The sequence below is a fragment of the Podarcis tiliguerta genome (assembly GCF_965153285.1).
Source record: "Podarcis tiliguerta genome assembly, chromosome: 11".
Taxonomy (NCBI): Eukaryota; Metazoa; Chordata; class Lepidosauria; order Squamata; family Lacertidae; genus Podarcis; species Podarcis tiliguerta.
This window is the reverse complement of record NC_139544.1, coordinates 37,935,909-37,962,578: the sequence shown is the minus strand read 5'-3', so window position 1 is coordinate 37,962,578 and position 26,670 is coordinate 37,935,909. Positions and strand designations below refer to the sequence as shown.

At 42.9% G+C, this 26,670-nt stretch overlaps 1 protein-coding gene across 3 annotated transcripts; it reads right to left on the bottom strand.

Annotated features, from left to right (window-relative positions):
- Positions 1–3,732: 3,732 nt before the first annotated feature.
- Positions 3,733–26,657, bottom strand: CENPK (centromere protein K). 3 transcript variants are annotated; one of them, XM_083404346.1, is made up of 10 exons: positions 26,546–26,657; positions 24,210–24,341; positions 23,428–23,484; positions 21,676–21,748; positions 17,846–17,892; positions 12,182–12,264; positions 11,987–12,085; positions 11,682–11,811; positions 9,089–9,142; positions 3,733–7,972 (listed from the first exon to the last, which is right to left on the bottom strand). In XM_083404346.1, exons 1-10 carry the CDS (start codon positions 26,546–26,548, stop codon positions 7,805–7,807), a joined length of 846 nt encoding a protein of 281 aa, XP_083260472.1. In that variant the 5' UTR covers positions 26,549–26,657; the 3' UTR covers positions 3,733–7,804. The 3 variants fall into 3 exon arrangements, with proteins under 3 accessions (XP_083260472.1, XP_083260474.1, XP_083260473.1); XM_083404348.1 differs by lacking the exon at positions 26,546–26,657 and adding an exon at positions 26,406–26,543; XM_083404347.1 differs by lacking the exon at positions 26,546–26,657 and adding an exon at positions 26,292–26,439.
- Between the last annotated feature and the right edge of the window lie 13 nt (positions 26,658–26,670).

The following is a 26,670-nucleotide window of genomic DNA, read 5'->3' as shown; positions in this document are numbered from 1 at the left end:
AAAACCCTTCTTTGTTTTGTTCCTATCGTATGAATGTAAATTGCCTTGAGACTTATGTGAGAGGTGATTCATAAATTAATATAACAACAGCAACCACTCTTCAGACTATATAAAACAAATATGGCCGGGATAGAGAAGGTGCAAAGTGTATTTTGGGTAATCAGGAGGCAGGCGAGCTTTTTCCAGCAACATGTTGAATTCTACACGTCTTTAATCTGAAGTAAGCCCTATTAACTTCCAGTTAATGATGCAGATATAAGAGAAAAGTGCCTTTATTTCAAGCTAGCAACCACAGGATTCCAGGAATTAGGAGGGGCAGGTGCGTATGGGGAGGGTAGTGCAGCGCTGCCTGTATCCACAAAAAGCTACAGAAGGCTAAACAATTGTCTGTTAGCTGACATTTTCATTACCAACCATGCTATTTGTCATCTTTAAAGAACCAGCATCCGCCAAGAAACCTGTATTTTGAAAAAGACAATGAAATTGGCAATTCTAGAGTTCCTGCAGAACAGAACTATCCTGGGACAGTCTGGATCAAGAGACTAAGGCAGCCTCTCAGGTTACAAGCGTGTGGATGGCTGAGGACAGGTCATCATCTAACAGGATGGAATGCAATCTCCTGTTCCGATGTAAAAGGAAGAATATATTTTTAGCAGCTGCTTATTATTTGAGAATCTAATGTTTATGATGACTACAGAATTATTCTGGAGCTGCAGATCCAGTTAATAAGAGGTGGGGAGCCCAATGGAAGGAAAAATAATCCCACCACTATAATTTAATTTCACTTTTAAGTGTGTGTTAGGCCATTCTCAAACCTTGGAGATTGCCACTTTAAACATTCTCTTACTCAAGAGATGAGACTTCTCACAGGTTTGTACTGCCTCAGTTTCTTTAAGAGAGTTTCTGATTTGATAAGTGTTTCCATGTGAAAATACCACGAATCACCTCTTAAATTCCCATCTCGGGTAGACGGCTTTGCAAATCAGCCTTTCATTTGAGGTGAGGTGTCATTTTCCTGTTTGTAGGGCCAGGGAAGCAGCTGCCTCCCCCAAATCAATACAAATCAGGTACTGTACCCCCCAATTAAAGCCTGCCCCCCACTAACAAAAATACTGGCTACACCCATGCGTATGGCTGCAGGTTCATTCAATGGGAAAATTGACATTATGGAATCCTGTGCTTTGTTAGCAAATTAACCTTCAAATCAGGTTCCAGTCAGCAGTGAGAGTGTATGATATAAACCACACAAAAAGCACAGGTAACTGTGATGTCCCCTTCTTGTGATGGGATGGGACAACAGTGGGAGTGGTTTCTGATGGCTATTAGTAAGAGGATATATTAATTGCATTTGATCTGATATAGGCCAATGTGTGTGGGTTAACACACAAGAAAAGCAACTTGTGCCTGTTTTTATAACAAAGGGCTTGCACATAAAGAGCCCCAGTAACAGAGTTTAAATCCCATTGTTAGACAGCTTTAATGAAGCATAGGAATAGGGTTTTTAAACCTTCTTTTCATCATGCTTCAGCTCCTTACAGCAGCTGGCCCCTTTTCTGTTTTGTTTTTTTAAAATAAAACAGACCACAGACTACAAGGTAAGTTTAAAATAATTTACTTACAGTTACTAGGTCTCAGACTTGCACATTCCTTTGAAGCAACGATAAAATGCAGGTAAATTTTCTTAGTTGAAAAATATAAAGCAAGGTAGCCTCAGATACCTATCTAAGCAGAGAGTTCAGTTGAGGCATGACTGTTCTCTGCATTTTGTAATACAGTTTTCCAGACAACCCTTCAGGGAGATGTCAGGCTATTGTAACCTGATTTTTACCAAAGTACAGTGGTACCTCGGGTTACAAACACTTTGGGTTACAGACGCCGCTAACCTGGAAGTAGTACCTCCATTTAAGAACTTTACCTCAAGATGAGAACAGAAATTGCACAGCAGTGGCACAGCGGCAGTGGGAGGCCCCCATTAGCTAAAGTGGTACCGCAGGTTAAGAACGGTTTCAGGTTAAGAACGGACCTCCGGAACGAATTAAGTTCGTAACCAGAGGTACCACTGTAACAGAAGCTGTAGCTACTGGCATCAGTGTCCTCAGACTAGTGCCTGCACAGGCTTCTTACCCCTAATTTTTATTTTTTAATTGAGATTTTCTCTCTCACTCTTTAGTGATTATTTGGTCGGGGGTTGGCTGCTGCTTTTTGGTCTGTGTTTTATTTGCTTAGTGGTGTGTAAGTGTTTTGCCTGTTTTTTGGGAAAGAAGCTCTGAACATTTCTAGTTTTTCTTCAGTGAAATGAACTGGTTGTGCTGCCCCCAAGATGATCTAAGATTTCCAAATGTGCAGCTAGGGCCAACTAGATTGGGGCCCTCTGTGGCAGCTAATAAGGCTGTGTGCTGTTTGTCCCCAGACTGATGTGCCCTCAGCTCTTCTCCTCACCCCACTTCTGTGGACACAATGGATAAGGCACAGGAGGTCATTATAAAATACCTGGATCTATGATTTCCTCATGGCACATTTTGTTTACATATAAAGAAGAAAAATGTGAAGGAGTAATTTCAAATGAAATAGAGATTAGTCTTAAAATTCAAGACTGTGGGTTTTTACAGTACTGTACCAGTGCCTCCTTTCATTTGATTTGACAGCAAAAGAAGTCTTAGAGAGCTGAGAAGTTGTTTTTTAAAAGAAAAATATGAAAAAGCTATTATTTGCTGTAAGAACACAGGAGAAGATATTTTACCTCAAAAGATTGCTGAGGATTGTTATGGGTTTATATTTTTAGCCCAAAGTATTTGAAAATCCCTACCTCTTAAATGCCTCTTGCGTTATTTTGGTTTAAGATTAATGTTGAAAATATGCATGTGTTTTAAAAGCAGACATTCCCATCTTAGGGTTTTGTTGTTGTTGCCTGCTCATGTTTCCTCATGTGCGTGTGCATGCATGTGGATAGTGCCATTTTAGCTAAGTAAGGAGTGGCACTCAGAGTACTCAATCTGCCATTTGTATATATGATGATGATGCGTGTGTGTGTGTGTGTGTGTGTGTGTGAAGAATTCAGTTAACCTTGTTTTTCCCAGAAGAGACAATTGCATGAGAACTCGTTTCGTGAGAAATGTTGATGGAGATTATAACGTGCATGGCTATTCCGTTATTCCTTTATTTCTAGACTAATGTTTCAAATTGGTTCATGAGTCTGCCAGATCCCTACCATAATATATATAGTCCTTTGATCAAGTTAAAAAGTTGTGGCAAGCAGGAACCAGCCCAGCCCAGTCGCAAAATATTTCAAGCTGAGAATGGGGACCTGCTGGCAGTATTGCTACGGTACTTATAGTGATAGAGATGAGATCAGGCCTTTTGGTAGGGGCAAGGCAAGCTGTTCACAATTAAAACGACAAAGGTCTGATGATGGGCATCAAGAGAGAGACAGGTGCTTATATAGTCCAATGGTTTTAGTTGCCACCCATGCGCTCAACTCTTGACTGTGGGGCTATGGGTTAAAAACCCAACTTTCAGGGCACCTCAAACTTTTGGAGTGGGGCCATAGCTCTGTAGAGCTCATGCTTTATGTGCAAAAAGTCTCACGTTTAATCTCCCTTGAAAAGGTATCAGGTAAGAGGTGAAGTGAAAGAGTTGGCAATGGCAGAACAGACAGCTGAACAGTCATCTTGTTGTAAGCCAAAAATGGCTTATCTTCTGAGTTAAGCCAATAAAACTCAGAGACTAGAGGAGTTAGGAGTCCATTGTTGTTTGTTGCAAAGCAATAGGTTACAGTCAAATCTTTTCACAATACTGCAACCCCGCCCAAAGGTCCTGGGCAGGAGTATTTATAAGTTTCAAACAAAGCATTTCAATTTCCACCAATCATATACCTCATTACCTCATGTTTAATACACATGCGCAATAAGCGTTGCTAACTAAACTTTGATTCTCACAGTGATCTGTTACATTGTGTGAGTATGCATGTTGGGAACCTGTGTTACGTGTAGCCATTTGCACCATGTATCAACTTATGTTCTAGCTTATAAACTGTATCTTTGTGATTTATGTATTAGCTGTCCTTCTGTCCCAGTGGGGGACGGCATTTTGAAAAATCGTGTTTCTTAAAGCAACAGGTTACCACAACTTCTCTATTAGAGGCATATTCAAGGATTTATAGGGGTTCACATTATCACATTCATTATGGCCTTTTGGGCCACTACCACAATCTAACTATCAGGCAGCTTCGAATGTTTGAAACAGAAGCTACCCAAACAAAGTCATGCTCCACTTTTGTGTTGGGGGCTAGGTAATTGGCACACTGCTGTCAAAGAGCTAGGAACTGCTCTTTTGCTTTTTTTAATGGAGAAACTCAACTGACAGGTTCTGCTTCCACAGGCCCAGGCATCACATTACATAGATACATGTGTATATATGTTAATAATACCTTCAGTTTGGGTACAACTGATGATATAGTAATTTAGAGGCACAAATTTTTGCAAAAGCCACAAAAAATCAGCTGGCAGTGAATAAAGTAGAAGACATAGGTAAAAAAATGTGCTCCAGGAAGTATCAATTCTTTTTTATATATATAATGGGGTTGTTTTTCCAAACTTGAATTTTTTGTGGCTTATTTAGAATTTTGGCAATGCTGCTGCTGGATGATCATTTCACCAAATGGCTAACGGCTTAACTCCTTGCCAACCAGCCAGAATCCCCCTAGGCTCCCTTAGCAAAATAAAAGCATATTATAACACTGGGGAAACCTGAGAAACTGATTGAAGAGGAAATGATTTATTATAAATAGTAAAGGTCTCAAGTTGCCACTCGTATTTATCAAGGACCCTGAAATAGTTATCTAGATTAATTTGCATTCAAAGTATGTCTGCAAGGAACAGCTTCCAGCAACTCATTTAAATGAGTTCTAAATTACAATAGAAATACCACCAAAATTACATTTTTCTTGGCTTACTGTAACCCTAAAGCTCATTTGGAAGCACCTGCAAACAGTGTTGGTTGCCAAAAAGAGAAGGCAGGATTCAATTTCATTCGACATAATAAATTTTGTAAAATACAGAATTTTAAACTTTTACAGAACAAAGAACTTCTTGTAACTACGGCTGATTATAATTATGGGTAGTTTCATAATGTACAATTCTGGACCTCTGTGAAAAGGTCATTTCAGATTCAGGGTAAGGTTGCCTGCATTTTTCCTATTACTGGGTGCACACAGCACCCCCAACTTGTTCAGCTTTTGGCGATGCTTCCTAAAGACATCTGCTTGACACTATTTCAGATGCTCTGTCCCTGTGACAGACTGCAGGAGCTGACTTTCTTTCCTCCACATAAGTTTTAGCTAGATCCTTTTCTTGCCCCCACATTCCCTTGCACCTGTTTGTTACTTTCCTTAGGGAAAATACCTGCAAGTTTGGGGGGGGGGCAGGGCGGAATCTGTTGTCTTACCAGATTAAATGAGGTCAAAGGAACTCATGTTAAAATAACAAACTAGTTTCTGAAAGCAGGCATTTGTCTGGCTCTCCAGGTTTTTGGTTGATGATTTTGGTCCCACAGGTAAACACAGGCCATCTCCATTGGTGCATGGGGCCACTGAGTTCTGCCAAATCCGCAAAGACGTCAGAACCATCCCCACTGCAGACTCCTACACCATTTGAGATGTTATATCTTTTCATGTAAGTCAAGAAACTCAGTTCTTTTTCTCCTCCAATTTGCTTCCAATGCACAGCAGGCAACTATAGTGACTCAACATTTTTATCAATTAATTAATTAATTATTAAATTTGTTAGTTGCTTTATCTTGTCCAAGTCAACCCAAAGCAACTTACAACCAACCAAAAAATACCAACACAGATACAATAAAACAAAGGGGGGGATACATTAAAAAACATCCCACCCACTTCTGCCTTCTTGCTATCTCTTATATTTTCCAAATCTCACTCACCTCTGACACCCAGAAGGCAGGAAAAACTACTACTTTACGTATAACTTCCTTCAACCACTTTTCACTTTCTCCACTGCAAAAGTTGGGTCTTTAAGAATGTACCACCTCATAATTCCATCCTAGGCAACTCTCTACATTTGTCCTCTCCCCTCTATTTCTGCTGTATTAAGTATTTGTGCCAGCAACGTGTGTGTGGGTCAACCGGTGTAATGTACTATTAACCCTCTCTATTCTGTATGTTCCTGTAATAGCATTTCAAGCTGCAAAGTTGTTTTTGTTGTTTCTAAGTAAATTCATGTTGGCATTTATTACCTTTGAACATTTACTCTTTTCATAAATAAATAATTCAACTGAAACAATGGTGTGGTTATTTGCTAGCTCTCTGGAGCAAATACACCAAGGCTGATTCTTTACCGAAGGCCTTGCACAGTTCAGCTGTCCTGCTCAAGTTGTTGTTTTTTTGTACCAGTGTAGGAGGTACCAAGCAGTACCAGTATAAAAGAGACCAGCACTTTACAAGAGTACCTGGTTACCATATTGGACAGCTTCGGACAGGCTGGGGTGGGGGAAAGCAGGTGCTGACATTAGTTCCACTGAAAAAAATCCTTTTAGCCAAGGAATGCTGGTACTTCCAAGTAGAAAGGAAAGCTATAGTTTCAATTCAGACAAATTTTTGAAAGTGTGTTGGATACGACTTCCCGTATTTTATGTCCAGAACTCAAATTGTGAGACAATTCTGAACCATATATCTTGGAAACACACATAGTTGTGGGCACTTATATCAAATGAAAAGGGAATGGAAGATGTCAGCCTCTGGAGACCCTGAAAGTGATTTGGCCAGTGACGCACTCCATAGTTACATTCCCTTTGGATCACTGTAACAATGCTTTCTATGTGAGGCCTCCTTTGAAAAGTGCTCAGAAACTTCAACTGGCTCTAAGAAAGGGCTGGTGCTGTGCTGCTTATTGCAATTATGTTTTTAATATTATTATTTTTAAAGTGTGTGTGTGTTTAATTTTAAAAATGTTTAATTTTTAAAAAATAATTGCTTCTTTTCTATGCTTTCAGCTGTTCTTATTTTTATCTGTAAGGTGATTTGAGTTTATGTCAAGGAAAAAAGTGGGGTATAAATAAATATCTACTACTATTACTAAAGTAGCTGGAGGAGACCTGAAATTAATTGCAATCTTTGAATATTTCCTACTTAATTTATTTAAAAGGCAAATCTGGCACAACAATTTCATCATAGACCACTTCCACGGAAACAATACTAAAGGTTCACTCTTGCAAAGGTCTTGGACTTGGGGGTGGGGAAGGGGGGGGCAGACAGCAAGGTGGTAAAAGTAACTCTGAAACAGATTATCTTACAAATTCTGAGTGCAGATCTCGAAAAGCTTTCCCTTGCCTTTCTTTCACAGAATTGCCCTGGTGACTTGGAAATACAAAATTCTGTTTTCTTTTTCTCAGCATACCATCCCAGGAATAAATACCGTTTTTTCTATTTCAGCATTCTCTTAAGGTGATGCTGGAGTCCCAGAGTTGATGGAAAAGAAGTTAGTTGGAAAGCTACAGGCAAATGAACCGTCAGTCTAAAATACACCTATAATCTTAGGTTTGTCTCTTATTTTAATGGTCTGGATAGTTTTCAGGACAAAATATTATTTGCTAATAGTAGTAAAAGTAACAAAGAATTAATTAAAATCTCACACTGAAATAGAGCGCTGTAGTTCCAACATTACAGAAACGTTATGAGAACCTGCATGAAAGATCTGTAGCAGCAGAAGTGCTATCTTCTCAAGCTGAAGCAAGCAGCTACACCCCTTCTAATTAACTTTATTTTACTGATCAGGCGATGACTTCCATCTTACTATATATTGCTATTAGTGAAATTTTCTAGACGTATTCTGTTTGGATCTTCTGGATGTCTTAATGCAATGCCATTTCGCAGCAGAAGTTCAATATAAGGAGCCCAGAATGAAGTGGTGATTGATACATATGGATCATGTGGTGTGTTACTAAATTTGTGGATAAGGCTCTGAAAATGAGAATGACATTTAGAAAACAATATTAGCTTTGATTGGCCAGACATAGTGGCTGCATGTGCATGCAGTGCTAAACTATGGTTTCGTGCTACCTGCACAAGCAGAGATGAGTTTGAACAAAGCCTTCACTTTCAGAGAACAGAACTGTAGAATTGGAAGGATCCCAAGCGCCATCTAGTCTGACCCTCTGCGATGCACAAAACCCCAGCTTAGTGCATCCTTTCCTTCCTGAGTTAATGCAAATGCACTCAAGGGTTGCAGACAGCTTCCTTTCTGTTGCTACTGTGCATAACTAGACATGCCTGTGCTGGGCCCATTGTTATCATCTAGCCCAAGGGGATTCCACACAAAAAGCTGCTCTTCACTAGGGGCCAGGAAAATACCTTTGTCTAAGGCTGGTTTTGCATTTAGGTGTCTGTGCTCAAGTAGAGAGCAAGATGGAATAATAAGATGGAATAATAAGATGGAAGGCAGTTTTCCATGTACGTTGAGCTCAATCCATTTAGTTTTCCAAAGGTCATAATAACCATTGGGAATTGGACGCAGAAGACAACAGGGCATGATTGGCTAGCCTGTGGCCCTCCAGATGTTGTTGGACTCCTATCAGCCCCAACTGTAGCACGGGTGGGAGTTAAGTAGCAGTGGCATAGCATGGGTTGTCAGCACCCGGGGCAAGGCAAGTAATTTGCGCCCCCCCCCCCCGCTGCACTGTCCCTCGCCCAGATAGTCCCTCGCTCTCTCTCCGCACCGCACCGCACGCCTGGCACCCTCCCCTCCACAGTGGGCGGTGACCCGGCGGCTCGAATCGGATTCGCACAGCCAGCACTGCAGTGAGAGTGAGTGAGCCAGGTAGGGGCAGAGAGCTGCGAGTGCGAGCGCCCCCCCCCCCAGATGTTGCGCCCGGTGCGGCCGGGCCCCCCTGCACCCCCCACGCTACGCCACTGTTAAGTAGGGGGGAGGGGAAGTTTCAGGCAAGATGAGGAGGCCCTATGGGTCGCATCTGGGCCCCAAAACAGCATGACCAAACTATTCACCAATCCCTGGAGTAATTATTTAGCTATTTATCCATCCCAGTCTTTACCTGCAGCAAATACAACAAGTGTTCTTACCTCTAAAATTTCATGTAATGATATTAGTTGTACATCTGGCTCTTTAGATGAATGCTACAGGAAACAAAACAAAAGATCTATGTCATATTTAAGGCATGCATTTTTAACAAAGGAAGGGAAGTTTTATAGATAAGTTGTTTTGAATGCATTTCTCTTCTTTTGGCCTTGAAAAAATGAATTTGTGCAAAAGTAGCTGAGCAAGAATGTCAGTGAGATTGCGCTTTTGAATGTGATAAGTGATGAAATAAGGATGCCTCCTCACTCAAATGGCGCATGTAAATGGACATCTGATCTACATTTATAGTTCCTCATTCACCAGGTCACAAAAATACAAAAGTCTGTTTACATACACAGACTTGCAACAATTTCCAATAGCACAGTACATCACACTAAACCAGGGATGGGAACCTCAGGCTCCAAACCTCTCCCCAGGTTACAACCTCCTTCCCAGGTGACAGTCCCTCTCCACCCCTTCCGCAGTGTTTCTTCCTGGCTGGAATGCATCTTTGAACTTATTTGCCTGGATGAAGGGTGTGCTGGAAACTCAGACCTTTGCATAACTGGAATATAGCCGACTATATACATATGAGAGTCACACCTGTTGCTCCATCCACTCTTGGCTCTGGCCCTGCCCATTTTACCTCTGGTCACACTCACTGGCATGCAACCCTCAGAAGGATACACACAAGAGAAAGTTTTCTATCCTGCAGTAAAGAATGGTTTAGTGTGATGTGCATGAGCTGAAACAAATCTGACCAAGCCATGGGCTCTTTACTTCCCTTTCCTGTGTGATCAGAAGGACTTCAGCAGTGTTTACCTTCGGTTTCAATTAATCGTGGTTTCTTGGTGTCTGCAAACCGGGAACTGTGGTTCGTAACAAACCGGCTCAGTTTTACAACGAGCCATATTGAAAACATGATTACTCTAACTGACGGGTTAAATTAACCAGAGACTGTAATAAGCCATGATCCTTGGTTTGAATACAACAACAAGCAGAGATTCAGTGAAAACAAAAGCAGAAACTGTCGAAGTCCTCCTCCACGCTATGTGGGTACAACATAGGCCAGTTCCTGCTTGCACTTATAATGCTAAACCATGGTTCTGCATGATACGCAAATGTGACACAACAGCATTACAAAACACAAGGATCACATCCACAAAATTGTGATTGTTGTATGCACCACTTATTTTTTAGCCCTTTCGTTTTGAAGTACTTGATTATTTACATTCAGTACGCACCGCCCAACAACAGAAGTTCTCTGGGCAGTTTACAAGTACTTGGCATCCTCCAATCTTGGCAATTTCATCTGTCATTTACAAATGGGTATTGATGATCATTTGTAAATGTATGGGAGGAAGACAAAGATTCTCTGTGTTGTCAGGTTCCCGTTTCTCCCCTTTATTAGCCTAATTTTTGTTGCTTTTAAATTATATTTGCATTCAACTGTTGAGTTAACCAGGTAGCTTAAAATCATTTTCCAAAGCAAATATAAATATGCATCTTTCCTCACACACAAGTTTCAGCTTACTACAAAAGGATACCATTTCTTTCAGGAAAATATCTAAGTGGGTATGAGATGAATGCTCAGTATTTATTTTATATAACTATAAATATCCATCTTTCTTAAAACACTATAGAAACCAAAATTGCACAGGCCCAGTTGTACAATCTTTAAAGTGAAAATAGAGAGGCTGACTTCAAAAGCTTTGCCAGCTATGGCCACCAGGGGGGTATAGCAAGCACTCTGCTCTCAATTATATCTCGGAATGGGACTGAAGATACCACAACCTATAAGCTGCTGGGTGACACAGATTCTAGCAAGAGTTTTAAGAAGGATGTAGAGATGCACTAGTTTCTATGGCCTGCAAGACTTAAAGGGGAGAGAGAAACTGACACCACAAAGGGGAGAAGCATAGGGAACTGAAAAGAAGGAAGTTAAGAATGGAGAAATGGCTAAAACCAGGGATACTGAAAGAGTAGAAGGTGGGCAATTTGGGAAAATTTAGGCTAGGAGAATCAGGCTCAGAGATAGTGCATCTAGCGACAGCAGGGCTTCAGACAGCAATGATTTCAATTATATATCAGAATGGGACTGCTGGGGCATTAAAGCTGAATTAAAAGCACAGCATTTGAACTTTCATTATTGCTTTTAATTATGACAGTATAAAAAGGTAAAAGTAAAGGACCCTTGGACAGTTAAGTCCAGTCAAAGGCAACTATGGGCTTGCGGCGCTCATCTCGCTTTCAGGCTGAGGGAGCTGGCATTTGTCCACAGACAGCTTTCCAGCTCATGTGGCCAGCATGACTAAACCACTTCTGGAGCAGCAGAACACTGTGACAGAAACCAGAGTGCACGGAAACACTGTTTACCTTCCTGCCACAGCAGTACCTATTTATCTACTTGCACTTTGACGTGCTTTCGAACTGCTAGGTTGGCAGGAGCTGGGACAGAGCAACGGGCGCCCACTCCATTGCAGGGATTTGAACCGCCGACCTTCTGATTGGCAAGCCCAAGAGGCCCAGTAGTTTAGACCACAACGCCACCCACATCAGAAACTTCTTAGCTTAATATTAATGTGAAAATGACCATACTCTTTTCTTTCTTGTAGTTCCATCATCAGGGAGAGGAAAATGTTCTTCAAGGAACTCGCCCAGAGCAGTCAAGATCTTATCCTTATACGGTTTTATTTTCAGCATTCTGGTTTTGATTTCTTGAAAGGCTCTAAGTTGTTAAAAAAAAAAAAGGTTAATTGCAATAGTCTTTTTTTAAAAAAGTGATAAACTTGCAAACAAAAATTATTATCCACAACAAAGACTTTAATTATGCAATTTGCTTAGTAGAATGATTCTAATTTCTATAGCTTCCCCTTCCTAAAACTACAAAACATTATGAATACCTTTCTTCAGAAAACTCTACAACTTGATTGCGATTTTCTTCCTCTGTTTGATTGAGGCAGTCCATTAGCTGCTGCTGTTCCTCCAACCATTGCTGTTCCCTTTAAACAGAGGTGGGGGAAAACAGTAGACAAATACACATTAGTTTTGTAGAACTGCCAAATCGGTTCCAGGATAATACTGAATCCAGCGCATACCTTACTAAGTCTTGCTTCAATTTTTCGTTCTTTGCTTGAATTGTTGATAGCACCATTTCAAGATCCTGGTCTACTTCCTGCAACTGAAAAGATAAGTGTGCTCTTTATAGAAATGTAGTTCTTCGTTACTGTACTTTAAAAATATATGCACTGTGGTGCTCTGTGCATTTGTATGCCTTATATTTCAGTACTATACTATCTGTATGCTTAAATACGAACACAGAAAAGTAGGTACTCATCCATCTTTTTCACATGAATAGGAAAACGAATCAGCAAACAGGTAAAATAAATACATAGCTTTGTAAGTGATTTTCAAACTCTTATTCCAGGGAACTTTGTGGTCTCTTGGAATCTCCTGAGCAGTTCCTTGGTGAAAAGATCAGAAATGGCAGACAAGCTTGTCTGAAAAGCGGAGTGCTCACAGAATAATCTTTTAGAACTCCAGGAGGACTGGGTAGAAGGGTTTTCTTCTCCATGCACTAGTTGCCGTTCTGCATCATTAGCACCATGGGTTGTATTCAGTGCAAGGATTACTGCTAGCACAAGAGGATTTCCTGCTTACGCTATCCCTGCATTCCCCCTAAATCTGTTCTGTGGGCTCCCCCAACCCTCCAGAACATATCTGGGGAGGGCACAGGATGGGGGAAGAAGGCCTGTTGTGCTAGTGGCAATCTTTGCCAAGATAGGATGAGTTAGTAGGATACTAAGAGCCAGTGTGGTGTAGTGGTTAAGAGCGGTAGTCTCCTAATCTGGGGAACCGGGTTCGCGTCTCCGCTCCTCCACATGCAGCTACGAAGGCTTTGTAGGGAAAATCTGTATATGCATACATCAACCTTTTCTAACCTGCTCTCTCCAGACGTTTAAGACCATGATTCCAATCAACCCCATCCAGCATGGCCATACTAGGTTGAGGAAGGTTGGTGTAAGTCATAACTGTTCATCGTTTAACATGTAAGACACAGAACCCAATACATATCAGTGACCTGATAAGTCACAAACACAACAGTAGCTTATTCATCATTATTGAGTTATCTTCTCAAACGTAAAAGATGCCCTAATACCAGTCAATATGAGCCAATGTTGTAGCTCACTAAATTGACCAGTGCCTCATATGTCTTAAAATGCTCTGTAGATGCAGTAGTTTCATGACACATTAGGAGACAAAATTGATAGGAAAAGTAGAAACTTTGGAAATCACTATCCTAGACCAATCTTCTCTGCGATGCACAAGAATGCTTATAGTTTAGATTGCACAATTCAATTTCCAAGCATTGGGACTTGAGAAAATAAAATGTATACAACTGTACAAAATGAAGACTCTAATCTATTTTTAACAAATTTTCCAGGACTATTTAAATTCTCTTTTTCAGATGCAACATCCTTGTTAAATTCTCAGTAAAAATGAATGTGCTGGATCATGTAGTGTGATTTATAATTTACGAAACGACATACCAAGCAATCTTGATCCATAGGGCCATGCAGACTGATTAGCACCTAACACTATGTGTCCCTCAGTGGACGTAGGGTTACGTAGGGTTAAGCAGAGCAGTGTCAGTTGTTTTCATAAAAATCAATTAAAAAGATTATGATCTACCGTATTTTTCGCCCTATAAGACGCACTTTTCCCCCTCCAAAAATGAAGGGGAAATGTGTGTGCGTCTTATGGGGCGAATGCAGGCTCCTTGGCTTCAGCGATAGCAACGCGAAGCCTCCAAAGCCTGCGCTCCAGAGGCTTTGCGTTGCTTCCACTGAAGCCAGGAGAGTCTGCTCTTTGAGACTGGCGGTGGGGAAAGCAGCGCTTCCCCCATTGCCAGCCCCAGAGGATGGGGTGCAGCAGGAGGGCGCGCGACGCCTTCCCGCTACTCTCTGACCCCGCTTTGAGGCTGGCGGGGGGGGAAAGCAGCGCTTCCCCCATTGCCAGCCCCAGAGGATGGGGGGCAGCAGGAGGGCGCGCGACGCCTTCCCGCTACTCTCTGACCCCGCTTTGAGGCTGGCGGGGGGGAAAGCAGCGCTTCCCCCATGGCTAGCCCCAGAGGATGGGGGGCAGCGGGAAGGCGCGCGACGCCTTCCTGCTACCCTCCAACCCGGCTTTGAGGCTGGCGGGGGGGAAAGGAGCGCTTCCCCCATCGTCAGCCCCAGAGGATGGGAGGCAGCAGGAAGGCGCGCGACGCCTTCCTGCTACCCTCCAACCCGGCTTTGAGGCTGGCGGGGGGGAAAGGAGCGCTTCCCCCATCGTCAGCCCCAGAGGATGGGGGGCAGCAGGAAGGCGCGCGACGCCTTCCCGCTACCCTCCAACCCGGCTTGGAGGCTGGCGGGGGGGAAAGCAGCTCTTCCCCCATGGCTAGCCCCAGAGGATGGGGGGCAGCGGGAAGGCGCGCGACGCCTTCCCGCTACCCTCCAACCCGGCTTGGAGGCTGGCGGGGGGGAAAGGAGCGCTTCCCCCATCGTCAGCCCCAGAGGATGGGGGGCAGCAGGAAGGCGCGCGACGCCTTCCCCCTACTCTCCAACCCGGCTTGGAGGCTGGCGGGGGGGAAAGGAGCGCTTCCTCCATCGTCAGCCCCAGAGGATGGGGGGCAGCAGGAAGGCGCGCGACGCCTTCCCGCTACCCTCCAACCCGGCTTGGAGGCTGGCGGGGGGGAAAGGAGCGCTTCCCCCATCGTCAGCCCCAGAGGATGGGGGGCAGCAGGAAGGCGCGCGACGCCTTCCCGCTACCCTCCAACCCGGCTTGGAGGCTGGCGGGGGGGAAAGGAGCGCTTCCCCCATCGTCAGCCCCAGAGGATGGGGGGCAGCGGGAAGGCGCGCGACGCCTTCCCCCTACTCTCCAACCCGGCTTGGAGGCTGGCGGGGGGGAAAGGAGCGCTTCCCCCATCGTCAGCCCCAGAGGATGGGGGGCAGCAGGAAGGCGCGCGACGCCTTCCCGCTACCCTCCAACCCGGCTTGGAGGCTGGCGGGGGGGAAAGGAGCGCTTCCCCCATCGTCAGCCCCAGAGGATGGGGGGCAGCAGGAAGGCGCGCGACGCCTTCCCGCTACCCTCCAACCCGGCTTGGAGGCTGGCGGGGGGGAAAGGAGCGCTTCCCCCATCGTCAGCCCCAGAGGATGGGGGGCAGCGGGAAGGCGCGCGACGCCTTCCCCCTACTCTCCAACCCTCTTGTGGGCTTTTGCAGGAGATGGGGGAATTCCCCCACCTCCCGCAAAAGCAGGCAAAAGCCGCGGGCTCTTTAAAGGGGCTCCGCGGCTTCTGCTGGCTTTTCTAGGAGGTGGGGGAATTCCCCCACCTCGTAGAAAAGCCCGCAGGAGCAACGAACCCTTTGAAGAGCTTGCCGCTCTTGGGGGCTTTTCCCCGAGGAGGGAGAAGGGACAGACTGGCTGAGTCCGTCCCTTCTCCCTCCTGTGGGCTTTTGCGGGAGATGGGGGAATTCCCCCACCTCCCGCAAAAGGAGGCAAAAGCCGCACACTCTTTAAAGGGGCTCCCTGGCTTCTGCTGCCTTTTCTAGGAGGTGGGGGAATTCCCCCACCTCCTAGAAAAGCCAGCAGGAGCCACGAACCCTTTGAAGAGCGCTCCGCTCTTGGGGGCTTTTCCCGAGGAGGGAGAAGGGACTGACTGGCCATTTCAGTCCCTTTTCCCTCCTGGTCGAAAAGCCCGTAGGAGTCGCGCAGGGCTCCTGTGGGCTTTTGGGGGACGTGGGGGAATTCCGCCACCTCCCGCAAAAGCAGGGAGAAGGTCTTGGAGTAGCGCACAGGCTGCGTGCAGCCTGTCCGCTGCTCCCAGAGCTGCGGGGGGGGGGGGAATCATATTTTTTTCCTTGATTTCCCCCCCTGAAAACTGGGTGCGTCCTATGGGCCGGTGCGTCCAATAGGGCGAAAAATACGGTATATGCCTTTTGTACAATTTTACAGATTTCAAATGTATCTTGATAATAAAAATGTTAATGCTTCTCTTATCGTGGAGTCAATTCTACACACATACACGAGAATGAGAACTTGAGATTTTTTTAGCCAATCGTCCAGAAAGCAGAATGTCAAATCAAACATGATATAAGAGGTGCAATATTTTCTCAATGCAAAGATGTTAGCCAGTCATTTTGTTGAAACAAAATATGTATTAGCATGTCTGCTTCCATGACCTTTCTAATGAGAGGTGGAATAAAATTGCTGAGAAGTAACCAAATCCAGAGAAAGGAAGGCAAAGAAGTTGTTTTTAAACCAAAAACTTTATAATTTGAATGTGAATTCATTTATTAGGTACAGTATAATTGCTTATTTTAGCAGAGGAGCCACAATAATCTTCCCAGCTAATGTTGCATAGCAATTCTTCAACCCTTATATTGAAATCCTATCACTAACACATTCTAGGTTTCCTTGTTAGCCCCAGATCTGGAAGAATTAAAGAGTAATATTTGCAGATGCTATTGCTATAAAACTTAGAGGAGTATTATGGACTGATGTCAAACGTATAACTTAATTAAGATGTTTTAGGCAGGCCTAAACATAACTGAGTGAAATGTAATTCACAATCAGCATGTTGTAGCTACTAGTGCCTTGGTAGAACTTCCAATTTATGCTGCTTACCTAAACGACAGAACAGTTGTCACAGCTAATGGTCAGGATGATGAGTCACAAGTTGTACAGACCTAACATTAGGTGAATTTGGGACATATAGAATCATAAAATTGTAGAGTTGGAAGTGACCCCAAGGGTCGTCTAGTCCAACCCCATCCAATGCAGGAATCACAGCTAAAAAATCCCTGGCAGATGGCCATCCACCTCTGTTTAAAAACCTTCAATGAAGAAGAGTCCACTACCTTCAGAGGAAGTCCATTCCACTGTCAAACAGCTCTTATGGTCAAAAAATTCTTCCTAATGTTTATTCAGAATTTTTTATCCTGTATTTTTATGTTGTGAACCGCCCTGAGATCTGCAGATGAAGGGTGGTATATGTCAAGTTGTGGGTGAACATATCAGACGACACAGCGATTCTTCAAACAGCTCTTGTTTATTCACAGGCCAGAACAGAACAGAACTGAAGGGTTCAGCCAGCATGCTTATATAGAGCTCCACTACAACGCAACAGTAACCACTTTCTGTAACTATCCAATCACTGAATGTCACTTTCGATCCCTTATTTGCATATGTGGACCTGAGTGAAAACTATCTACAGTATCCCCCTGCTGGCCCAGGGTGTGAACTTCAGTACATAACAGTATATAAATCTTAGGGAAAGCTAGCTGAGTGTACAGGTAACTTGCATCTTACACGAGGGTTTGGTTCCAGAGGTATCCACAAAAACACATAAAGCCAGGAACCCCAGAACCACCTCCCCCCCCCCCGCAGGGCGGAGGGCTGTGTACCCGGCTCTAGGGAGGTGGTGCAAAGGTCCTGCCACCTTCCCAAAGCCCTGTAAGTGGGATGCTGACAGAGCCCTTGCACTGCCAGGTAAGCCTTCAACCACAGCTTTGCACAGGTGGGGGAGGGGGAAATAAATATATGGAGAATGGGTTTCCCCTGCTCTCCATTTATTTATTTATCTAACCCCCCCCCCACCCGCACAAAGCTGCAATCACGTAAGTAAAATAAACGTTAAGATGTGAGTTACCTGTATATCTAATTGTCTAACTCATACTTGCAAGATGCTACAACCAGCTCACCATAATTTAATAGACATACCTGGTGTCTTCCTAATGCTGTCAGAACGTCTGGATTCACGGGAAGTACTGAAAAACACAACAAGTTGCCATACTTTCAAAAACAACACATATTCGCAAATCTCATTTCTTTGAGTGAAACAATCAGCATTAGACACAATGCTATGGTTACTACACATAACATATTACAGAGTGAGCAGAAGTCCACACAGAATGAATTCTATAAACAGCAAGCAGCATCTCATAAAAAACTTATTAGTGAATCCAAACCACTTTAAGACCAACCAGCAGCCTACATTGACCTATTGAAGGCTACAGTCCTATGGTTGCAGGAAGGGTGCCCTAGGGGCTACTGAACTCTGCACAGCTCCCTCTCTGTAGGTGGAGAGGGAGAGAAAGAGAGAGAGATCTATTCTTGCAGAGAGAGGTCTGGTTGTGAAGACATCCGTACAGCAACAGCAAAAAGGTAAGCGCTACAACAGCAAATAGGGCAAAACAAAGAGCAAAAATGGCATTCTAGCAATATTTGGAGGGAAGGTGGACACACTTTCCATTTCTCCCAGTGAAAAGGAAAATCCTTTTTTAGAAAACAAAAAATACACTTAGAAGAAGAAGAGTTTGGATTTGATATCCCGCCTTTCACTCCCTTTAAGGAGTCTCAAAGCGGCTAACATTCTCCTTTCCCTTCCTCCCCCACAACAAACACTCTGTGAGGTGAGTGGGGCTGAGAGACTGTGACTGGCCCAAGGTCACCCAGCAGCTGCATGTGGAGGAGCGGAGACGCGAACCCAGTTCCCCAGATTATGAGTCTATCACTCTTAACCACTACACCACACTGGGGTGGGGGAGAGAAGGATTTACAATCCCCACCAACATCACCTTTTGCCCACCAGTGCTATCCCAGGAGTTCGTCCACCACTATGCCTTCTGCCTGGTAGGCTTGCTCTCAGGAAGCTGTACTGTTAACGATTTTATGAAATAAATACTATGAAATAGAGTTGGAAGGGTCATCTAGTCCAACCCACTACAAAGCAGGAATCTTTTTGCCCAATTTGAGGCTTGAACTCAGGACCCTAAGTTTCATACTCTACTGATTGAGCTATCTGTTTAGTTTATCAAATGTACTGAAAGAAAGATGCTTGGTGGAAAATATTAATGAAATGTTGAAAGTAGAAAAATCAATGCACAGAAAATTTACAAAAGTTATGTTTTACAGGCTTAGCGTATAATGATATTATATTGGAAGTTACAAATGTAACCTTTTTGTGGAAACTTCAAAGCCAGAAATAGGCTTAGCAAAAAACAATGATGGAAAAATGCTTACATTCAAGGCTGAATGGATAAACAGATGGACAGAGATATCCTCAAGACATTTAAGGCTTTCAGCAGAAGATTTTAATACATGAAGAAGTTAGCATTGGCACAACCTAGAAATGTCAATAAAATCCACTAAATATTGCTGGGGAATATCTATGTTGCCTTTAGGCCAAACACCTCCTAAAAGGCACCTGATGTAAAATAATTTTTGAAGCTATAGAAGTTTCAAGAACTAGACAGGAAAACACCTGAGAAGCCCATGTATATCACTGTGAGCACCATGTTAGAAGGACATAAAGGTAATGCACAAGGACACAGTCCATGAACCAGTGCTGAATCTTCTGGCAAACACCAGCATCCTTAAAATCTAGAGACACAGGGCCCACAGGCTGTGTAACATATGGTGATCCTTTTGGGTAACTGGTAGGGAACAACATAAAATACCACAGTCAAAAGCCACAGGTCTGAGGTGCCCTGTTCTAAGTTGGGGTCTACTTGGACAGCCTGAAACAAATGCAGACATTGCCAGCAATTGTTCACACAACTATCTGTGCATAAGGGCACTAAAATAGCCAAGCCGTAGATTGAGGCCTAATAAATTCTATATTTTAACAACCCATTTGATGACATAACTTCCATGTTCAGAGCATTATATTTGTGAAGTTTTGTAGCAGAACTTTCCTTATATTGGACCTTTTGTATATATCAGATGGGGAATGTTTTTGGCTCCACAGTCCAGGTTCTTGTGAGGAATGGCCTTGCAAGCTCAGTTTGACAGGTGAGTAGGACCACCCACCTGACATCACAATGACATCAGGTGCAAGTGCTGCTAAAATGAAGTTTTCTTCATTTTAGCATGGGTTTCAATGCAAACCATTTCCTGAATCAGGAAGGGTTTTCCATAGAATCCTGCTGTTTGCTGCCTGCACATCTTCCCTGATGGGAACAGGTACACATAACCAACACAGGATTTAACTCTAACTTCCCACCCATCAGTTGATATCATGAATTATGCCAGTTGATGGGTGGATGTGGTTTGGGGAAAATTTCCTTGTGGGTCAGTTTAGACCCCCTGGGAGGCCAGAGTCCCCACCCTTGGTTTATAAGGTGCTCACTAGCAATACTGAAGTCACTAACACAAAATCAGCACAATTTAAACCATGTAGAGATAGTCCGTCATAAGAATTAAGCACATTTTGAGCTGCATTGTAATACTTTGCAGCCCAGTAACAATTCTGCAAGACTTTGAAACAAGTATAAGTCATTACTGGATAAATAACTATACTTTATTTCACATTTGCTGTTTAACTACGTCTTATCTTTGCTTAGCCTAATTTGTTTAGACTGTTATGCTATACCCATGTACCTGGGACTAAGCTCCACAAGCTTTAATGGGACTTTCCATTCTAGAATTACATGTAAACAATCCTAAACATGCCTATTCAGATGCAAGTCCTATTAAGCTAAGAGTACAGTGGTACCTTGGGTTACAAATGCTTCGGGTTACAAACACTTCGGGTTACAAACTCCGCTAACCCGGAAGTAGTACCTCGGGTTGAGAACTTTGCCCCAGGATGAGAATGGAAATCGCGTGCCAGCAGCGAGGCGGCAGCAGGAGGCCCCATTAGTGAAAGCACGCCTCAGGTTAAGAACGGACCTCTGGAACGAATTAAGTTCGTAACCCGAGGTACCACTGTATATGGGATTGTAGCCTGGGTAATGTTTTCACATGTTCTTAAAGTTGCTGTTAAGATTCACCTGTAATAATATCAATCCTGCTAATTTAGCCATTATATTGCAATGTTGGTTGCTGCAAAGTTTTGAATCATGTTTTGAATCATGAAGCATGGTTCCTAGTACTGTGACTCTCATGCTCTCTTTTTAAGGAATTGGCCAAATGATCTACAGGATGCATTATTCATGCAGAATTATTCTTCCTTACAATTTACACAGGATTAAAATAATATTCCTGATATTAACTTTCATCAATAATGATTGGCATTGTAGGTGCTGCAACAAATGCTTGGTTTCTTTTGGATAGACCATAATTAGAAATAGGAGGCAGAGTGCACTGCAAAGTCCACTGTGTGCAATAAGACTAATATTTAACCAATTATTGTAAGTGATAGTCTATACCCAATTATATAAAAGCATGTGATATCTGAGATATTGCAAATACAAGACTGGTGCTCCAAATATTTACTAACCTAAAAAACCTCTAAATTTGTATGTTTTCCATCTACAACATGTGTATCATTTCTGAAAGATTGTTGTCATTTGCTGCTGTACTACAGGAGTGTCAAGATAGGCCATTTGGAAGAATAGATTTCAACAGAGTAAGAAAAAATAAAAGAGTGACAGCATGAAGTCGATCAAGAAACACAGAGAAGGCCTAAAAATACGGAGAATGGTACACAACAGATAACAGAAGTGGTAAGATTATACATTCCATAGAAACCAGTACACTTTGAACATTCAAGGTTCCATACCCCTTGGCTTTAAAATTCTGAAAAATATTTGGATTAAAAGCCTTACCGTCTGGTTTTCTCTTCTGCCATTGGTAAAGCTCCGCTGAAAGAGCCTTCACCCTTTTCATTAACAAGGAAAGCTGTAATACATAGCAAATGTTGAAAGGTACTTTAAAAATGTTTTATTACACTTGAATAAAGAGCAGACCACTTAGAAGTACAAACTGGAACATTTAGCCAAATAATGGTATACAACCACTTCCCCAACCCCATTCTCTAACAGAATATTCATCATGAGCAGAACACCACATTCTGGTACAGAAAAGCACCAGAGAATAATGTCTGGCACAGAACCTTCCCCAGTGCCAGGAGCTGCCTTTGTTCCTTGACCTGGGGCAGCCACTGCCAGTGGCACTGTGTGGTGCTTTTTCAGGCCAAGGTTCTCCATGGAGGAAAGTGCAGGATTGCAAGGACCAAAGGAGCAGCCTATGCATCTAGCAAAGGAGAAAGGTTTTGTAAGCTTTATTTATTTATTAATTATGGATTAAGTTCCACTACTTATTGTTAGTGGAAAGGTTTCAAAGTCATAGAGTCTATGATACAATTTCACATACAGTGGTGCCTCGCAAGACGAAAAGAATCTGTTCCTTGAGTCTCTTCGTCTAGCGGTTTTTTCGTCTTGCGAAGCAACCCTATTAGCGGATTAGCGCTATTAGCGGTTATTAGCAGCTATTAAAGGCTTAAGGGATTAGCGGATTAGCTGCTAAAAGGCTATTAGCAGCTTAGTGCCTTAGAAAAAGGGGGTGGGGAGCGAAAAAAAATCGCAGGAACTCGCAAGACATTTTCGTCTTGCGAAGCAAGCCCATAGGAAATTCGTCCTGCGAAGCACCTCCAAAACGGAAAACCCTTTCGTCTAGCGGGTTTTCCGTCTTGCGAGGCATTCGTCTTGCGGGGCACCACTGTATATCACAATGCATCATGCACTTATGTTTCCGGCAGCCCTCTCCAAGTTTCCATTTAGCTCATGTTCAAGACTTCCTTCCATCACCAGCCATGTGAGAACCAGGGTGGAGTGAGGAGACAAGGCCAAACACAGTTCTAGCACATGCTTAGCTGTTGTGGTATGAGCAAAGGCCTGTGTCACAACAAGTACTGTTCAAAACATTAGCAGTCACTAGCTGACACAACTATTGCATTGCTGTGTCAACTATGTTTATGGCTGTTAGTCACGATGGATTTATATTGTGCCCTGATGTTTAAAAGCATACCTTCTGTGCATGCATGTGATGTCATTTTGCGCTTCTGTGCATGCACCGAAACCCAGAAGTAACCTGGGTTACTTCCAGGTTCGGCGCAGTCGGCAACCCAAAAATGCTCAACCTGCAGCATTCGTAATCCGAGATATGACTGTATGTTAATACCAATGGCATAATATGGGCAGAGGGGCATGCTATTGCCTTTGTACAATAGCACAAAGCACATGGCAGGCGACTGCAGGAAAGCTATCCGGACTGGTAAATCCCTAGTTTGTGCCAGTTCTTCTTTGGTTATTTACTCAAATTAAAAACAGCAGCATCTTTTCGGAATATTTTTTTCATTGGTAGTTATGGCTAAGCTGGTTGTTGAACCATTTTTTTAAAAAAATTAATTAATCCAAAGCATGTTTTCTTCAAGCCACTGTTGCATCTTTGAGATAAAATGGGCTAGATATCTAAATAAATGTGTACATGCATAAAAAAACTGGCTTGGAAATGTTTTAAATCTGGTCCCCCATACATAGAAAGCTTTTTCACTGACAGTTCTGAAACTTTATCCTTACCTTGGGATCTGAATCTGAAAGTGTTTCTATTTCTTGAAGTGTTAATCTGTTCTGACACTTGGTTATAAAGAAAGGAGAGAAATAAAATTATACAAGTTTACATTGTGCTTGTTTTTCCCTTCCTTAGACCAACCAACAATTCCGAACATTTAAAAGCATTAGAACTCAAGATACTGAAGACACACCATCTAGCCAGTTATACTGTGTTCTCTTTGATTTCAACTTCAGAATTTATGAACTAACGGAATTCTCTCCCTTTGAAATAAATGAGGCCTAAAGAATAACTGACTTTGGATTGTATATCTTAGAAGTACAACTGATGACACCAAGCAATTTTCAGCAATTTTAGGGTGCCCCTGACTTTATGGTCTTCAATAACGTCTCTTCCTCTATTTTCCTTGCATTCCTCATTGCACCTTTTGTCTTTCATAAATTTTTTACCAGTTTTCATTAATCGAACTGTGCTGGTTAGATGTGGTTGACTGAAGGTTTTGCTTGGTCTTATATTTAATTTATTTAATTTTCCATTTCATTTATCACACATGAAAGACAAGGGAGGACTAGCATCCACAAAAGCCATTTAAAAATTCTTTCTACTTTTATCTGCATTTTACTTTTTCTAGAGATGGTGTCTGCAGTGTGCTTAGGCACATGTACAAGCATTGCAAATAGAGGAATAAAAAGCAACATTATTGTTAGTTATTTGTTCCTGCAACTTCATTCATCACATCAACATACATCACTGCTGTAACAATATTCATCAATAGGATATTGCTCATTACCTCTTCCATTTGTTTCCACAATTCTTCACAATCTTGTATGAGTTGTTCTTTGGCACCTTCTGAACCCAGTAATGTGCTGCTGACCACTGGGGAAACTCGCTGCTCATCTAGACTCATCGTATTTTTCTCAGCCTATGAATAACATTGTTTACATACTTGCTTTAATCACTGATAAACAGGTGGTATAGAAATGGTTTAAAACAGCATCACACACACACACACACACACACACACACAGGTGAAGCACCAAAAAAAGAGAGACCAGTTTATGAGCAGTAGTCTGACAGTTGTATACGACCACAGAGCCAAATAACTGCCAGCTAGCAGCTGCATCATGAATGTAGAAATTATGTTTAAGCACAAGTTTGCAAGTCCAAAACAGAGCAAATAAAGTCAATGTGCCTTCCTTAAGGGCACACAGGTCTTCAGCAGTGCACAAGTTGCACACAAGGACAAAAGCAATGCTTGTAAAAAGTAAGACCAAGTGATGGGATCTATTATTCCCCAATAACCAAAAATCATCTTTAAATTTTTCATACTTATCAATTTAAGAACAAGCTTGCAACAGCTGGTGCCTTTGTTTTGTCTAAATTTGGCAGCTTGTGAAAGCATAGCTGATCAGAATTACATAGTTCTCTAATACAGCCACATGGGCAGGCTTGGCCTATACAGTTTAGAAACTTCAGTATATAGTTTAAATAAAAATAAAATAGTAAAAAGCAACTCTAAATACAGAGAATTTGAGGACAGAACATAAGCATAACAGGTTCCTCAGCATACTTAACATGAGGAAATTCTCTTTCCACTGAACTCAAATGCAAGGTACTATCAGTTGCAGTGGGTATCCTGAAAACATTTATGCATCTGATGAAGTGGACTCTAGTCTGCAGAATGTTATGCCCTAATAAAATTGTTAGTCTTCAAGGTGTCACAAGAACCTTTCTTGTTTCTGTGTACACACACACACACACAGAATAATGTTGAATCTGTAAATAAAACCTCCATGAACTGTCTGATTTCACAAAAGTAATAGTAACATAAACTGATTTCTAGAGTGGGATGGAGACTTTTCAAAACTGAGCAAGCACCTAGCATTTTTAAGCTGGATTCTTTATGTTGCTAATGATTAGAAATGTTTCAGGCAGTAATTTGTTGATTTCCAAGGACAATGCTAAAATAACAACATTGAGACTGTCTTCTTTTAATTATTTAACAGCTTTGATCAGCAAAATTAGTTTACCAAAGCCAAAAAAGACTTATGAGAGGTACAGCATTCATGTTGTTGTTGTTTAGTAGTGTCCGATTCTTTGTGACCCCATGGACCAGAGCACGCCAGGCATTCCTGTCTTCCATTGCCTCCCGCAGTTTGGTCAAACTCATGTTAGTAGCTTCAAGAACACGGTCCAACCATCTCTGTCATCCCCATCTCCTTGTGCCTGCAATCTTTCCCAACATCAGGGTCTTTTTCAGGGAGTTCAGCATTCATACAAGGTACCCAAACAAATAATGAAAATCTCCAACAATATCCTTGACAGGAGTAAAGATTGTTTTGAAACACAGTGTGTAAAACACCTTAATATAAATAACGAGACAGACTTGTAATTTTGAAAATCTAGAGACCAAATTGTTTGATGTTGCCCTTAGGAACAGATCTGTGGGAACATATGGGCTTGAATAAATAAAGCATTAATTCATCAATGGCACAAGCCATACTCATTTGTGAGAAAGGCTGCGAAATTAAATCCCAAGGCAAGGTTCGTACCCACTGCCTTGTGAGACGTCTTCAGGAGAAGAAAAGGCTAAGGAGTAAACTCTACACAAATCCGGAATGGAGCCCCCAAAACGGTTGGATGACAAGTTGTACATCTATTTCCATCAACTCCTGCAGCCAAACTGGTGTCAAATGTATTGCTCTGCTTTCCTTTGGACCACATCTGTGAAGCCCAGAGAGGGGTCTTGTCATCTGGGCAGCCCAGGACCTCCATACACAGTGCCCAGGCTTGCACCCCGATAGGTCACTTTGGTACCGTTAACACAGCAAAAACAACACAGGGGTGGGGGGGGGCAACAGTTACGAGTTACCGGTTTCTGCAGCCACAGCAGGCGCTGTGATTCTCCAGTGACTTGACTTCACCCCCGGAAGCGCACTCCATTGTCTCTCTCTAGACAATGGATGCCAACAACAACAACTCTCACCTGAAACGCCTTCCCCAGTAAAACCAGTTGCTAACCAGAACCTTCAGATGAAGAACACAGAACATGGAAGAAAAGGATGCGCTCCCTGACGGAGGCTCGCCCAGACCCAGCAGCCAATGGCCGCCCACTCCTGACATTACCATGGGGATTTCCCGGCGCCGCCGTTGCCGCCGCCGCCCTTCTTGCTCCCCTCCGCTCGCTCCGAGTCGCCTCGCTCTGCATTCCGAACCTGCGCGGGCTGCGCTCTCATTGGCTGTCGGCGAGG